The sequence below is a fragment of the Zingiber officinale genome, chromosome 6A (genome assembly GCF_018446385.1).
Source record: "Zingiber officinale cultivar Zhangliang chromosome 6A, Zo_v1.1, whole genome shotgun sequence".
Classification (NCBI taxonomy): Eukaryota; Viridiplantae; Streptophyta; class Magnoliopsida; order Zingiberales; family Zingiberaceae; genus Zingiber; species Zingiber officinale.
In genome coordinates, this window is record NC_055997.1 from 91,460,174 (window position 1) to 91,476,439 (window position 16,266).

The 16,266-nt window shown below is 36.5% G+C and overlaps 1 protein-coding gene and 1 long non-coding RNA gene across 2 annotated transcripts; one reads left to right on the forward strand and one right to left on the reverse strand.

The window, feature by feature from the left end:
- The first annotated feature begins 10,069 nt into the window (after positions 1-10,069).
- Positions 10,070-12,124, forward strand: LOC121996910 (9-cis-epoxycarotenoid dioxygenase NCED1, chloroplastic-like). Its single transcript, XM_042551064.1, has one exon. It carries the CDS (start codon positions 10,128-10,130, stop codon positions 11,988-11,990), a length of 1,863 nt encoding a protein of 620 aa, XP_042406998.1. The 5' UTR covers positions 10,070-10,127; the 3' UTR covers positions 11,991-12,124.
- A 2,765-nt stretch (positions 12,125-14,889) lies between these two features.
- LOC121994178 lies at positions 14,890-15,517 on the reverse strand. The gene is made up of 2 exons (XR_006115626.1): positions 15,186-15,517; positions 14,890-15,069 (listed from the first exon to the last, which is right to left on the reverse strand). It is a non-coding gene; the product is annotated as an uncharacterized LOC121994178 (long non-coding RNA).
- Between the last annotated feature and the right edge of the window lie 749 nt (positions 15,518-16,266).

Sequence of the window (16,266 nt, forward strand, 5' to 3'; positions counted from 1 at the left end):
TATACTAGATTCCTTTTGACTGTACCAATGATCGTCATGTCTTCTTTAGTTCTTTGAAACTGCTAACTAAGCACGCTACTGCTCTCGCTGGGCCTGGCTGCAAATGGTGTTTTTCCTATGCTGATGCGTCTTAAGTATTATATATCAACGTTCAATGCTAGACATCAGTTGATTAATTTTGAAAATCTATGATTTTTCTCTCTGATTTACTTGTCGGATAAATCTGAAACATACTTAGTCAATTTTCATTATAACTTCATTTGAAATTCAACTCTATTTCTCTTATTATTGCTTCTCTAAGCATTTTTACTATTTGTAATAAATCTTAAAAGTGTTATAAAGGCTTAAATTTTCTCTTTACATTTTAAGCCTAACTTATGTATACAGACCCAACAATGAATTAGGCAATTTTATTAAATTTTGATTACGATAATTAGTTGATTGTTTTTTTCTCTCTTTTTTTATTACTTGAGCTTATTCCTTTTTTTTCTCTCTCTTTTATTTATTTATTTTTTTTCAGGATATGATATCGCGGTAGGATATCTAAATTAGCACTCAGACATTTATGGTTCAAACTCTAACTATGACGTATTTATAGAAATTTTTTTCTTCAAATAGGAGGTGCAACTAAATGATGCTGAGCTTCTGGGTTCATCATCGCATGCGCTTCTCGATTTATTCTGATAGTCAATGGAAAATTTTAGTGGGATCAAATTGATTATATAGAGATAATCAATTACCTGTTCCTTTTTTATTTTTTGATAATCTTAGTATTTTGTCTAATTTTAGAAATAGATAATCTTTCCTTTAATTTATATATCGGATAAATTCAAAGCACAACCTAGAAGTCACCCTCTGACATATTTATTCTATTTAAAATCCAAACTCTACTTATCTTATTACTATTTTAAGTATTTTACTATTAAACTACTTCTACAGAGGTTAATTTGTTCCTACAATAAGGTCAACTCGTTATATTAACGGTCTCTTCAAGTTCATATATTTTAGAAGAGGTAAATTATAAGAGATATTTTATTCTATTATGTTATCTTTTGCATGAGAAACATCAAACACTCAATGAAATATTTTCGTACTTGTTGACAATTAACTACGAGATGTATTACAATAAATATTCATATAAATATCAACTATATCAATTTGTGGGGACGATAACTTATTCCTTCTCCTTACAAGTATATAGGAGTACAAATCTATGTTAGAGTTTGCAATATGAAAATAAAGAACTATGAAGGTGGAAGGGATTTGTAGTGTATCAAAACACTTGGGTTGAGGTGTTAGAAATACTTTTCTTTAAGGTTTTATTTGCCTTCGCTACTCAAAGTTTGCTAATGACTTTTATCGGCAAATTACCCCCAAGATACAATAACTTTTCAACACAATATCTAGTAAAAAATATTGAATTGCCACAAACATACTAAAAATATGTAGAAATTTGTTGAATTTATAGAAGGATTGGTGTCTTTCCATGAATCAACATAAATGCAACCATCCAACCAAGAGACATATTAGTTCAAGAGCAATTCAAATTGAAAAGACACATTGGTTCAAATAAACTCTCACATGTATTTCAATTTCTTACGGTCCCTACTAGATTGTAATATTTCTTTCAGACTTATTATAATAGATTCATACATACAAGAAGGTATCTTTCAATTTTAAGCTTCAATTAGTGAAATACTTCAAAACATTTTGTAAGATGATTGTGTCTTGGCATTGAACTTCGTCTCTAAGTAAATACCGAAAATACACATCATATGAACTATCCCAGATTTCATATTATATTCAAATCATTTAGCATTATTATGGCCTTGTGCTCGATCTAGAATTCATGAATATTTACAAGACTAAACCATGGTTTTGTTAGAAATGGCAAATTTCTCATGTTCAATAGGTGAAATTTCAAAAATTATGTCTCTAGCTTTTTTGAGACTTGAACTTCATTAAAAGTATATACTCAACATTAACCATATAGTTATTTACACCGAACAACCTAGAAGAGATTAGTAAAGTATTTTGATGTCAAACCAATCACATAACGATGACTTATTCTTGCCCATTTAACTATGGAATAACAGTACAACTACTACATAGTTGAGTTAACATCACCGGTGATTGTTTCAAAAGGTTTCGGTCTCATTCCTCTAGATGTTTCCTTTACTAAATCTCTCGAAAGACTCTTTTGTCAAGGAATTTTCTAGGTTCTTATTGGTCCTAACATAAACCACATTAACACCATCTGTTTCACATATTCATGTCTCAAACTAATATATCTAGACTTTCCATTATATATTTTGCTGTAAGCTCTAGACAATGTAGCTTCACTATCGCAATATAAAGAAATAGATGGCATCAGTTGTGATCCCAACTCAATATCATATAACAAATTTCTCAGTCATTCTGCTTCTTTGCCTATAGCAACAAGTGCGATAAACTCACTTTTTATAGTCGAGTGAGTTATGCATGTTTGCTTCTTAGTAGCCTAAGAAGCAGCACCTCTAGTAATTGTAAAAATCTAACCAGTTGTGGATTTATTTTCGTAAATATTGTTTATCCAACTAACATCCAAATATCCTTCTAATGCCACAGGAAAATTGCTATTAGACAAATCCAAATTTATGGTTCTTTTAAGATAATCAAGTATTCTCCCAATTGCATTCAATGTTCACTACTTGGGTTACTTGTGAATTTTGATATTTTGCACACTGCAAATGTTATGTCCAGCCTTGTGCAGTGTGTAACATACATCAAACTACCAATCACACTAGCATGTTCTAGTTGTGTTACTACCCTGCCAAAATTTTTTAGTAATTTAATACTAGTATCATATGGTGTATTAGCTTCTTTAAATTTCAAGTGATTGAATTTAAGAAGCGTCTTCTCAATATAATGAGATTAACACAACGAGGAAGCCCACTATTTTTCATGACTTTTATATCTAAGATAGATAGTATCTACCTCCTCAAGATTTTTCATCTTAAATTGTGAAATAAAATACTTTTTAGTATCATTTATACCTTGTATATTTGTTCTAAAGATAAGCAAATCATCAACATATAAGCATAAAATAACTCCAAAATCATTTGCGAATTTGGAATACATGCATTTATCAACATTATTATATTTAAAATCATGAGATAAAATAACATGATCAAACTTCTCATGTCATTATTTAGGAGTTTGTTTTAATCCATAAAGTGATTTGACCAACTTATAAACCTTCTTTTCATTTCCAGATAATACAAATCGTTCAGGTTGTTCCATATAAATTTCTTCATTTAAATCACTATTTAGAAAGGATGTCTTTGCTTCCATTTGATGTACACACAACTTATAAATTGAAGTAATAACAAATAACACTCTTATAGATGCTAATCTAGCTACTAGAGAATATGTATCAAAATAATCTATACCACGTATTTCTTTAAAACCTTTTGCTACCAATTAAGCGTTGAAAGTTTGTATAGACCCATCACAATTGTACTTTTTTTTTTCTAAACACCCATTTATTGCTTATCGGTTTAGATCCCAAAGGAAGGTCAACCAAAATCCAAGTTTGGTTAGATATTATTGAATTCATTTCATCATTCACAACCTCTCTCCAAAAGGAGGTATCCCTTGATAACATCACTTCGGTAAATGTTTTGGATCTTCTTCAATATTAAGTAATAAAGGTAATTTATTAAGTACACCATTTCTATCTCCTTCAACCAAAAAGTTTAAAACTTGAGATGAAATAAATTCAATTGCTAATTTCTTTTATTTCCTTCACGTTGACTTCTCTTTGGTTCGAAAGAGGTTCACATAGTTGATTAGTATTATATTCCAAACTATCGGTAAAATCAAAAATAAATTTATTTTCGATAAATTCAACATCTTTTAATTCCACAATTACATTAGAATCTAGGTTTAACAATCTATATGGTTTGGAATTTTCAACATAACCAAAAAATATATTTTTAATTCTCCTTGCACTTAACTTTGATGATTTAAGCTCATGTACTCTATAGAAGGCTAAACAACCTCATACCCTTAAATACACCAAGTTTGGTTTTTTTTTTTTTCATACTTCATAAGGAGAAATGTGCATTTTTATCGAAGTAATTCTATTATGAACATGATAGCCAGTAAGTAAAGCTTCTCCCCACAAGTTATTTGGCAATTTAGCATTAAGAAGCATTGAATTAATTATATCCATATAAATTCTATTTTTTTCTTTCAACCAAATTATTTTGTTGAGGAGTAAACAATGCTGACTTTTGGTGAATAATACCACTCTCTTCACAGGAGGCATCAAATTCATTCGACAGATGTTCACTACTTCTATCACTTCAAACCATTTTGATCTTTTTATCATTTTGATTCTCAACTTCAGCCTTGAAAAGTTTAAACTTTTTAAATGCTTCATCTTTTGTTCTAATCAAATATGCATAGGTATATTTAGATGAATCATCAATGAAAGTGATAAAGTATCTTTTTCCTGGTCTAGTCAAAACACCATTATACTCACAAATATCAGTATTAATGATATCTAATATTTATGTATTTCGTTCAGCTTTTGGAAATGGTTTCTTAGTCAATTTTGCTTTTATATAAATTTCACACTTATCATATTTTGTATCTTTACAATTAATCAAATCATGTTTAGACATATATTTTAAAGATCTAAAATTTAAGTGTGCTAGACGAGCATACTAAACATCAAAAGAATCAACAAGATAAACAAAATTTATAGCTTTATTATCGTTAACACTCAGTTTATACATGCTTTCACATAAATAATATTATCCTATGAAGGACCTATTCTTTGATACAATACATGTATTACCCTCAAGTATAACCTTAAGCCCATTCTTACACATAAGACTGACGACAAATAAAAGTTTTTTTTTTGAATGTCAGGAACATGGTAGATATTATTCTAAGTCATTTTCTTTCTAGAAAAAACTCAATCTGCACCATTCCTTTTTTGGCAACCATCATTGCATTATAATTCTCCATAAGAATAGTTTGTTCATGCTTTTCAATTTGATACGAGGAAAATAATTGCTTGTTATTGCAAATATGAATGGTAGCACCAGAATCAAGCCACTAATCATTGGACTTTGTTGCAGTCATGTTGGTTTCAGTTATCATGCTAATTTCCATTTTTGAGATCGTTGCATCGATTGCTTCATGTTGTTTTTCAACAACATTAGCATTATTGACATTGATTTCTTTCTTATACCTACAATCATTTTTGCGATGACTTTTCTTGTCATAATTGAAACATTTACCAAAAAAATTTTCTAACTATTTCTAGAATTCTTAAATTTTCTTTCATTATTGACCTTGAAGTTCTTTTTAAAGTTGCTTATTTCGGCAACATTAACTTTAAAGGATTCATTGCTATTGCCATTGGGATTACGAGACATAGTCTCCTCTTCCATCCTTAAATGTTTTTGCAAGTCCTTTAAGGTTAAATTATCTCTGTTATGCAAAAGTTTCTTTTTATAATCATTCCAACTTTGGGGTAATTAGCAATAATTATATCCATTTGAAATTATTAAAAAAAAATCACTTTTAATAACGAAGTATGGTAACAATGAGTTGTAGTTCATGTATTTGATTAATAACAGACTTGGTATCAATCATAACATATTTAAGATACTTTAAGATAAGGAATTTGTCTATACCTTCTTTTCGACTTTGTATTTGTATTCAATTGCATTCCATATCTCTATTAAAGATTCAATTAAGTTGAAGAGATCATAGAGTCTATCGAAGAGAGTGTTGAGAATATATGACCACAACATATCACCACGTCTTCTTCACTCTTCTTCCATGTAGCCTTGACCGTATCAAAATCATTATCCTTTGGCCAGGGCATAGTGCAGACAGTAGGTGCATGATATCTCTGACGTAATGGTCAGAAGTTAATTCTCAGGAACTGATAACTTGGGGTTTACCTTATCATGTGTCTATGACCTGTGTACCTGCATTTACCTTCCTCCATATCGTAGAGTCGACGTTAGGAACCGCTAAGGTAGCGGATCTACCTTTTCTTGAGAACAGTAAGTAGGAAGAATAATTTTCTTTTCCAACGGGTAAAATTGGTATCATCGAATTGTTTGAGTTGAACATTTGAATTGAGAAAAGATGACATATTCTTTTCAATTTTCATTGCAAACATAAAACCTTAAAGATAGTTGGAATTTACAATTTGGAAACATAGAACTATAAAAGTAGAGCGGATTTATGACATCTCAAAATGCTTAGGTTGAGGTGTATGAAAATGCTTTCCTTCAAGATTTTATTTATCCTCACTACTCAAAGTTTTCTAATAAGTTTTATCAGCAAATTACCTCCAAGATACAACAATCCTTAAACACAATATCTAGTAAAAATATTAAACAACCACAGACATATTAAAAATCTATAGACATTCATTGAATTTATAGAAAGATTGGTGTCTTTCCATGAATTAACATATCTTTAAAAAAAAAATAAACAATCCAATTAAGAGACACATCAATTCACAATGATATGACAAACTCTTACCATCTCTGCCTTTAAAATCAAAGATAGACAAGATTCTTTGGACCCGTACCCCTGGTCCATTCTTGGACCAGGGTCACTCATTGGTGGGATTTCATGAACCCCACATGTATAACAAGTGGGGTTCATAGGATCCCACCAATAAATAGAGTGATCTATTCTCTAAACCGCACTTTGCAATTCAGAGGATTTGTGTTCGGACCACGGGACGGGATCCTCTTGACCCATACCCTTGGTCCGCTCCTGGACCAGGGATCACTCATTGGTGGGATTCCATAAACCCCACCTATATAACAAGTGGGGTCCATAGGATCCCATCAATTAATAGATCTGAACCGTACTTTGTGGTCCAGAGGATTTGCGCTCAGACCATGGGACAGAATCCTCTTAATCCGTACCCCTGATTCGCTCCTGGACCAGGGGTCACTCATTGGTGGGATTCCATGAACCCCACCTGTATAACAAGTGGGGTCCATAGGATCCCACCAATAAATAGAGTGGTTAATCTTCTAAACTATACTTTGTGGTCTAGAGGATCCACGCTCAGACCATGGGACGGGATCCTCTTGACCCGTACCCCTGATTTGCTCTTGCACCAAGGGTCACTCATTGGTGGGATTCCATGAACCTCACCTATATAATAATAAGTGGGGTCCATAGGATTCTACCAATAAATAGAGTGGTCCATCCTCTGAACTGCACTTTACGGTCCAGAGGATCTGCGCTCAGACAACGGGATGGGATCCTCTGGACCCGTACCCCTGGCCTGCTCCTGGACGAGGGGTCACTCACTGGTGGAATTCCTGAACCCCACCTGTATAACAAGTGAGGTCCATAAGATCCCACCAATAAATAGAGTGGTCCATCCTTTGAACCACACTTTGCGATCCAGAGGATTTGTGCTTGGACCATGGGACGGGATCTTCTGGACCTATACCCCTGGTCCGCTCTTGGATCAGGGGTCACTCATTGGTGGGATTCCATAAACCCTATCGGTATAACAAGTGAGGTCCATAGGATCCCACCAATAAATAAAGTGGTCCATCCTCTGAATCGTACTTCGAGGTCCAGAGGATTTGCACTCGGACTACAGGATGGGATCCTTTGGATCCGTACCCCTGGTTCGCTATTGGACTAGGGGTCACTTGTTGGTATGATTCTATGAACCCTACCTATAAAACAAGTGGGGTCCATAAAATCTTATCAATAAATAGAGTGATCCATCTTTCGAATCGTATTTTACGATCTAGAGGACCCATACCCCTGGTCCGCTCCTAGACTAGGGGTCACTCATTGGTGGGATTCCATGAACCCCACCTATATAACAAATGAGATCCATAGGATCCCATCAATAAATAAAATGGTCTATTCTTTAAACCGTACTTTGAGGTCTAGAAGATATGTGCTCGGACCATGAGATGAGATCCTCTGGACCTGTACTCCTGATCCGCTCCTAGACTAGAAGCCACTTATTGATGAGATTCTATAAACCTTACAGGTAAGGTATAATACATGAGGTCTATAAAATTTTATCAATAAATAGAATGATCCATGTTTCGAATCGTATTTTACAATCAAAAGATCTACACTCTACTCCAGGACCAGTCCCCTACAAATTATTGTCTCGGATGGGAAGAATTCTGATTACAAATTAAATTAATTGGGCAAGAGTGTTTAATCGATTACTCGACACGCAACTGAGTCCCATTCCAGATAAGGCAAAAAACATGATCATCCTTTGAAGCAACTGTATATCTAAATATATAAAATATAATTGATTTCATTTGTATACGCTACAATAATCAATCGTACGTCTCTTTCTTATCAACTTCTTGATTTTTCCGGGCATTTATCAAACTAAAATTGACCAAAATAGTCCTTTAGTAAAAATTTTAAAATGGGCGACCGAGGTACTTTTGGTTTTTCCTAAAGAACTTTAATATTACATTAAAATCTTAAAAGGAGGGGGAAAACAGTGTCTAAATGAAACTTTTTACCTTAAAAATTATCCTATAATTAATTTTTTTTTAAAAAAACTCAGTGAACAACAATTATAGGCATTCTCGCAATATTTTTGCAACCAAAGAAAATAGGGTAAAAAAATTTAAAAAGGCATCTTAAATTAATAAAAACATCAAATTAGCATTTAAAAAAAAAAAAAAAAAATCAAATGAGCACTTCTCCCGTGATTCTATCTCAAAAATACCTCTAAATCAAATATTATTGTAGAAGCTACCCGCTAGCTTCTACAACGTGTAGAAGCTAACAAATAAGTGTTAAACTATGTAGAAGCTACATACATACTAAATTATGATTAAATTATGTTTATTTGAATTGTAATGAGTTTCCTGAAGCTCCTATCATTTAGTTTGCTCGTTAAAATGTTATTTTAATCAAGTAATTACTCAAAAAAAATAAAATCAAAATAATATAAATTCATCGTTGTAAAATCTGGCAACTAGCTTATGCATACTGTAGAGGCTAGCAATTAACTTTTGTACGTTATAGAAGCTATATGCTAGTTTGTACACGGTTGATCATGATCAATTCATTTGAAATATAATAAATGTCATGGAGTCTCAATCGTTTAGTTTGTTTGTTGAATGCTATTTTAATCAAATATCATTCAAATAAGTAAAATCAAAATGATATAATCACTATTATAGAAGTTAAATGCTAGCTTCTGTATATTGTAAAAGCTAGTAACTAATTTTTATACATTGTAAAAGCTAACATCTAATGTTTACAATTGAAGAAATTAGTTATTAGCTTCTATACGATCAAATGATTAAATAATATATTAAAAAAACTAATAATTAATTTCTATAATTATAAAAACTAGTTACTAGTTTCTACCCGATCGAAAGATCAACTAATGTATTATAAAAGCTAATTGTTAACTTCTAAAACTAATTGCCAATTTCTAGCATTGTATAAATTAATTACTAATTTAAGAATATTTTAGACATGTCATTTTAAATGAGATGCAAGTTTCATTTTAACGTGAAATGGAGCGCCCGTAAAACTCAAATGATGGAGGTCCATTTCATTTTTGCCCAAACAAATATCTGATATTGATTTCGCGAGGGAAACGGGGGAAGTGACAACAGAATACCTAATGTCCTTATGTCCTATCCATTATTCATTTATCTGATTCAAAAATATATGCGAATGGTGGAAGAGAGAAACACGTGAACAACCAACCGATCTTTTTCATGACACAAAACATAAATTTATTAGTAAAATATGTCAATGCCATAAAAATTCTTTTTTTTTTACGTGCATATTATATTATCTTGTATATTTATCATTTTCTAATTTTTAATATTGAAGATATCGCTTACAAGATATTTTGTTTCACTAATAGAATGTCCTTGACTTTTAGATCATTGAAATTTACTAATTTGAGTAAATTTTCACTAGATCACGTCACAAAATTGTTGGTAATTTACTAGTTTGCAATTAATTTGTTTAATTAGAAGCAAAATTTCCACTATAAATACCATTGGTCCGGTGTCGAGAGAGATCGCAGGCGAGGACGGGTGAGAGCTGCCGGGGGAGAGTGCGCCACAATGAATTTGCTATCAGTCTCCTCATCCACAGCTTTTCCGGCCAGATCCGGCCGGCGCCGGCGGCTTCCACCATCTAGGCTTCCGCCCACCCCACCCCCCTCTCCTCCTCCGTTTCTGAGCGCTGTGTCGGCAGTTAAAACGGTAGAGAAGACCTTGGAGCCTCAAATCAAAACAGATCCGCCCGCCGGAACGAGTACCGGTCCTCGTAAGGTGGCCGATGAGCACCGGAACACCACTCGCCCGCCAACTATTGCGCGCCCCAAACCGGCTTCTCTTCGACCTCGAAAACCGCCCTCCTTAATGGCTACCGTCTGCAACGATCTCGAGGAGCTCATCCACACCTTCATTGATCCCCCCGTCCTCCGCCCTTCCGTCGACCCCCGGCGCGTGCTGTCCAACAACTTCGCCCCCGTCGACGAGCTCCCCCCGACGCCCTGCCCCGTGGTCCGCGGCGCCATCCCGCGCTGCCTCGCCGGCGGCGCCTACATCCGCAACGGGCCAAACCCCCAGCACCTGCCCCGCGGCCCCCACCATCTCTTCGACGGCGACGGGATGCTGCACTCCCTCCTCCTCCCCGCCAGCGGCGACGGGACCGACCCTGCCGTCCTCTGCTCCCGCTACGTCCACACCTACAAGTACCTCCTGGAGCGCAACGCTGGCGCGCCCGTCTTCCCCAGTGTCTTCTCGGGCTTCCACGGCTTCGCCGGGCTGGCGCGAGGCGCGGTGACGGCGGCGAGGGTGCTCACCGGTCAGTTGAACCCGATGGAGGGAGCGGGGCTGGCAAACACCAGTTTAGTCTTCTTCGGCGATCGCCTCTACGCGCTGGGCGAGTCCGACTTGCCGTACGCCGTTAGGGTGTCGCCGGAGGACGGGGAGATATTCACACTGGGGCGGTGCGACTTCGACGGCCGTCTCTTCATGGGGATGACCGCCCACCCCAAGAAGGATCCATCAACCGGGGAGCTATTCGCCTTCCGATACGGCCCGGTTCCTCCCTTCCTCACCTACTTCCGGTTCGACGCCGAGGGGAACAAGGCGGGGCCCGACGTGCCCATCTTCTCGGTGCAGCAGCCGTCGTTCCTGCACGACTTCGCCGTGACGGAGCGGTACGCTGTCTTCCCGGACCTCCAGATCGTGATGAAGCCGATGGACATGGTGCTGGGGGGCGGCGCGCCGGTGGGGTCGGACAACGGCAAGGTGCCGCGCATCGGCGTGCTGCCGCGGTACGCCACGTCGGAGGCGGAGATGCGATGGTTCGAGGTGCCGGGGTTCAACCCGGTGCACGCGGTGAACGCCTGGGAGGAAGAAGGGGATCTGGTGCTGGTGGCGCCCAACGTGCTGTCGGTCGAGCACGCGCTAGAGCGGATGGAGCTGGTGCACTCCTCCATGGAAATGGTGCGTATCGACCTGGAAGGCAGCGGGGCGGTGTCGCGGACGCCACTGTCGGCGGCGAACCTCGACTTCGGGGTGATCCACCCGGGCTACCTGGGGCGGAGGAACCGGTACGCCTACCTCGGAGTGGGAGACCCCATGCCGAAGATAAGCGGGGTGGTGAAGCTCGACTTCGAATCCGCCGGACACGGCGACTGCGTGGTGGCGCGGCGGCACTTCGGCCGGGGGTGCTTCGGAGGGGAGCCGGTTTTCGTGCCCAAAAGGGAAAGGGAAGAGGAGGAGGAGGACGAAGGGTACCTGGTGTCGTACGTGCACGATGAGATCCGCGGCGAGTCGAGGTTCGTGGTGATGGACGCGCAGTCGCCGGAGCTGGACATCGTGGCGGAAGTGCTGCTGCCCCGCCGGGTGCCCTACGGATTCCACGGACTCTTCGTCTCCAAAGAAGAACTGCGATCGCAACGCCAATCGTAGAGATCGCAAACCCCAAGGAGGGCCCTCCATGCGCCTCTGTGGACCCACCAGGGTCCCAATTTACTCCTCAATGTCATATATAACATGTTTATTTTTATTATTGTGAATAAAAATGACTATATTTTATAAGATAATTCATGGTCGTTGGCAGAGGATCAAATTCTAACCGGTATATGCGTGATTGCGACTTTTATGCATTAATTGGAACCACAAATGCTGCTTGGTTGAGATTAAAAGACAATAAGTCTGCGGGATGTTGACCTCCGAGCTCATAGTCATCTCAGGGGAAGTAACATAACGTGGCCGAAGAGGCTATCATAAACTTTTAAAAATTTGTCTCTTTTTCACAGAACTCTTAATCACTTCAAACAAAAATTAATATATTTTTAAAAGCATCTTTAATATATCTATATCGAAATTCATAGAGTAAATTAATAGCGATGAATTTTTAAACATACAAAGGCTTTAATAAAATTTATCATAAGTTTATTATAAGGTCTACTGGTAAGAGATTATTTATATTCATTCAATATATATATAATTAATTAAACAAATAAGTTTGAACACATATGTGTTCAGTTCGTTAATGTTCGTGAACAACGTTCGTGAACAATATTCATAAACAATGTTCACGAATTATATTCATTAATAAAACTCTTTCTAACATGCTAAATAAATGATAAAATAAAATAAAATAAAATAAATAAATTTAAATTATCGAGCTCAATAATCAATCAAACAACTAAAAATTTCAAACAATCAAACAAGCTTGAATTGAGAGCTTGATAACATCTAAATGAACCAAGCTCAAGCCAAGCTTGAACCAAGCTCAAGCCAAACTTGAATTGAGAGCTTGATAACATCTAAATGAACCAAGCTCAAGCCAAGCTTCGAACCAAGCTCAAGCCCATTAAAAATAAAGCCAAGTTTGAACACTCATTTCAAAAGTTTGGTTCATTTTAAGCTCGGCTCAGCTCGGCTTGATTACCTTATCAAATAAGCTTGAATACCCTAAATCTTGACTCGGCTTGATTTGTTTACCGTCCTAATAAGGTCTATGATAATAATATTTATTAATTAACATCATTCTTATAACTCCTCTGGCTAGAAAAATATTAAAATTTTAAATTTTCAAATAGAAAATAGATGGATAAAATTTAAAAAATTTTAGGGGGCGTTTGGTTTAGGGGAATAGGAGTGGGGAATGAGAATGAGAATCATTGATTGACATTGTTAATGTTTGGATTATAGGAATAGGAATGCAAATAATGGAATGAATCCTTGAAATTGGGTAATAACTCATTTCCATGTATCTCTCATTCAATGAGTCATTATCCTATTTTCATCAATCAAAATATTCTGTTATTCCAAAAATACCCTTGACCTAAAACTAAAATTTTCTCCCTTAATATCAAATATAAAAATATATTTATTTATTTTTTCTTTCATATCACTTCTCTCTCCTTGTTCTCTCTCATCATATTTTCTCTCTCATCATATTTTGTCTCTCATCATTTTATCACACACACTCTCTCCTATCACACTCTCTTTCTTTTTTTCTCATTACACTTTCTCTCTCATCATACTTTCTTTCTCCTCAATCTCTTCCATCGCACTCTCTTCCTTCTTTTTTTTCTCATCATACTTTCTCTCTCATCATACTTTCTCTCTCCTCAATCTCTCCCATCACACTTCTTTTTCTTTTTTTTTCTCATTACACTTTCACTCTCATCACACTTTCTCTCTCCTCAATCTCTCTTATCACACTCTCTCATTTTTTTCCTCAACATACTTTCTCTCTCATCATACTTTCTCACTCATCATACTTTCTCTTTCCTCAATCTCTCCCATCACACTCAATGTTCTCTTTTTTTTCATCACACTTTCTCTCTCATCATATTTTATCTCTCACCATATTTTCTCTCTCATCACACTCTCTCTCCTCATTTTTTCTCATTACATTTTCTCTCTCTTCATCCTCTCCCATCATACTTTCTCTCACATCATGTTTTCTCTCTCATCATGCTCTCTCCTATCACACTCTTTTTTCTCATTTTTTCTCATCACACTTTCTCTCTCTTCATTCTTTCACATCACACTTTCTCTCTCTTCATTCTTTCTTATCACACTTTCTCTCTCATCATACTTTTTCTCTCATCATTCTCTTTCATCATATTTTTTTCTCACATTTATTTTTCTCTCACATCTAATTTTTTCTCTTATTTTTCTTCAAGGGTAAAATAGAAAATTTTGATTTATTCCGATAAAAAATATGCAACTAACCAAACATCGCTTTTAAGAGTGATATCCATGCTTATACCCATTCCCATTCTATAATAGAATGATTCCTATTCCGATTCCTATTCCTAGAAAAGAACCAAACGCTCCCTTAAATCACTTAAAATCAAAATTAATATATATACTCCTAAAAATCTTCTTAATACATTAATGCTCTCAAATCTAAATTTGTCGGTCTAAAGTGAGAACAGTAAGTTTTGAATGGATAGAGACTAGAGTAAAAATTTAAATAAAGGATGGAAATTTTTAAGAGTAGTGAAAGGATGAGAGGTATAACGGAAATGCGTACTTGATTTTAATATTATGAAAATTAGGTACGCTTAATAAGAAATCTCGAAATCTGTACGTGTGATTCACTGCAAAATGCCGTGGTCATATTCATCACTCAGACTTGTTCTTAAACTTTTCTTACGGGTTCAAAGGATTTATGATTGATCTCCTCTCTCCTCACCAAAGAATACGATCTTTGCCTTAAAATCATCTGCTTTTGGCTTTTTCTTATTCGTTATTTCCTTTATTTTTATAATTGTTATAGATATTAATTTGATCAGATCCCAAGCAAGGCATGCATGCTAGTGCTGACAATCTAACAACGTAAGTATAATATAATCACTGATTCATATTTTAATTAAAAGTCCAAACTAGGGCAACATCACACATCCTTTTTATTCTGAGACTTTTACTACTTAATTATGCTCCACGAGAAGACACGCAGCATGCAACTCGTTCACTTTGGCTTTGCTGGCCGAGTAACCTTGGCAGTAGCAGTACTGCTTGTGGTCTGCAGGATTCGATGTATAGGATAAGCAGTTGGCAAACCATGACTATATATGCTCTTAGTTTCGAGCTGACAAAAAGGTACGTATTTTAAGGAGAAATTGAAAACGCATGGATCACCTTCTTTGGCTCCTGTGGCTTCTTGTTTGCGGTGACTGCAGATTTTACGGCTGCAGGCTTGAGCTGAACCTTGGGCCCTGGAGATGAGGCCACTGGCTTTTCCTCTTTCATGGATGCCATTCCAACTTCCAAGATATTAGGAGTACTAAAACTTGCCCACAATTTATAGAGCCGTGCTGAAGAAAGAAGGTGTCATTGCTAATGAAGTATCAAGATTATTTCCTTGGACGCATGTCGCCATTTAGGAATATGATGTCCGTGTCTCTTGTTAGGCATTATTGAGCAGGCTAGGAGGTTCTGATCAGTAGTGGAATAAAAAGTTGTATGAAATAATGGAGGTGGTGCAGAATTATTGAGACAAGTTGTACAGGGACAAGAGAATCCTTCCTTTTCTTTATGGCTATCATTGTTTTGGATACATATTTCAGGAGGACAAGTTAAAATAATTCACATAGATTCGTGCAGATTAAAATATAAATGCATGAGACATTATTTATGTGGCTAATATAATCCATCAGGTTGCATTGATTCATTCCGAGGTTGATCTATAGAATGGTAGATTTCATATGGGCCGGGATTGTCCCCAATTTTGATAAAATAGTACAAGGGATGTGATCTTGTCTGAAGCTAAGAAGGTGGTTGACTAGGAACGTGATTATGCGATTAATTGGAAGAAGACCTCGTGCTATCCTACCGAATCAGGTGCGTTAGTACCAAGTCAAGGAAAGAGTCCCGACATTAGACCTCCAACGCTTAGGTCAGTGATCTGTGTATGAGGAAAAGAAGAACTGTACGAAAACTGTAGCAATAAACATGCTTACAAATGAAGCATCGCATACAATCGCATATAGATGGAGACCCCCTTTATAGTGCCACTGTAACATTTGTGCATGCATCCCAAAGCATATGCACATTTTATAAAACGTCCTAACAAAAGACAAGTCGAAAAATATTTCTAACACCCTTCCTTAAGTGAGCACGTAAATCTCTGATGTGACATGCTAAAAACTTCTAAAATATGATCTCCCAACGGGATGTTCCTTGTCCTTTCTAGCACAAACTTCCATAAAAGTACGACATG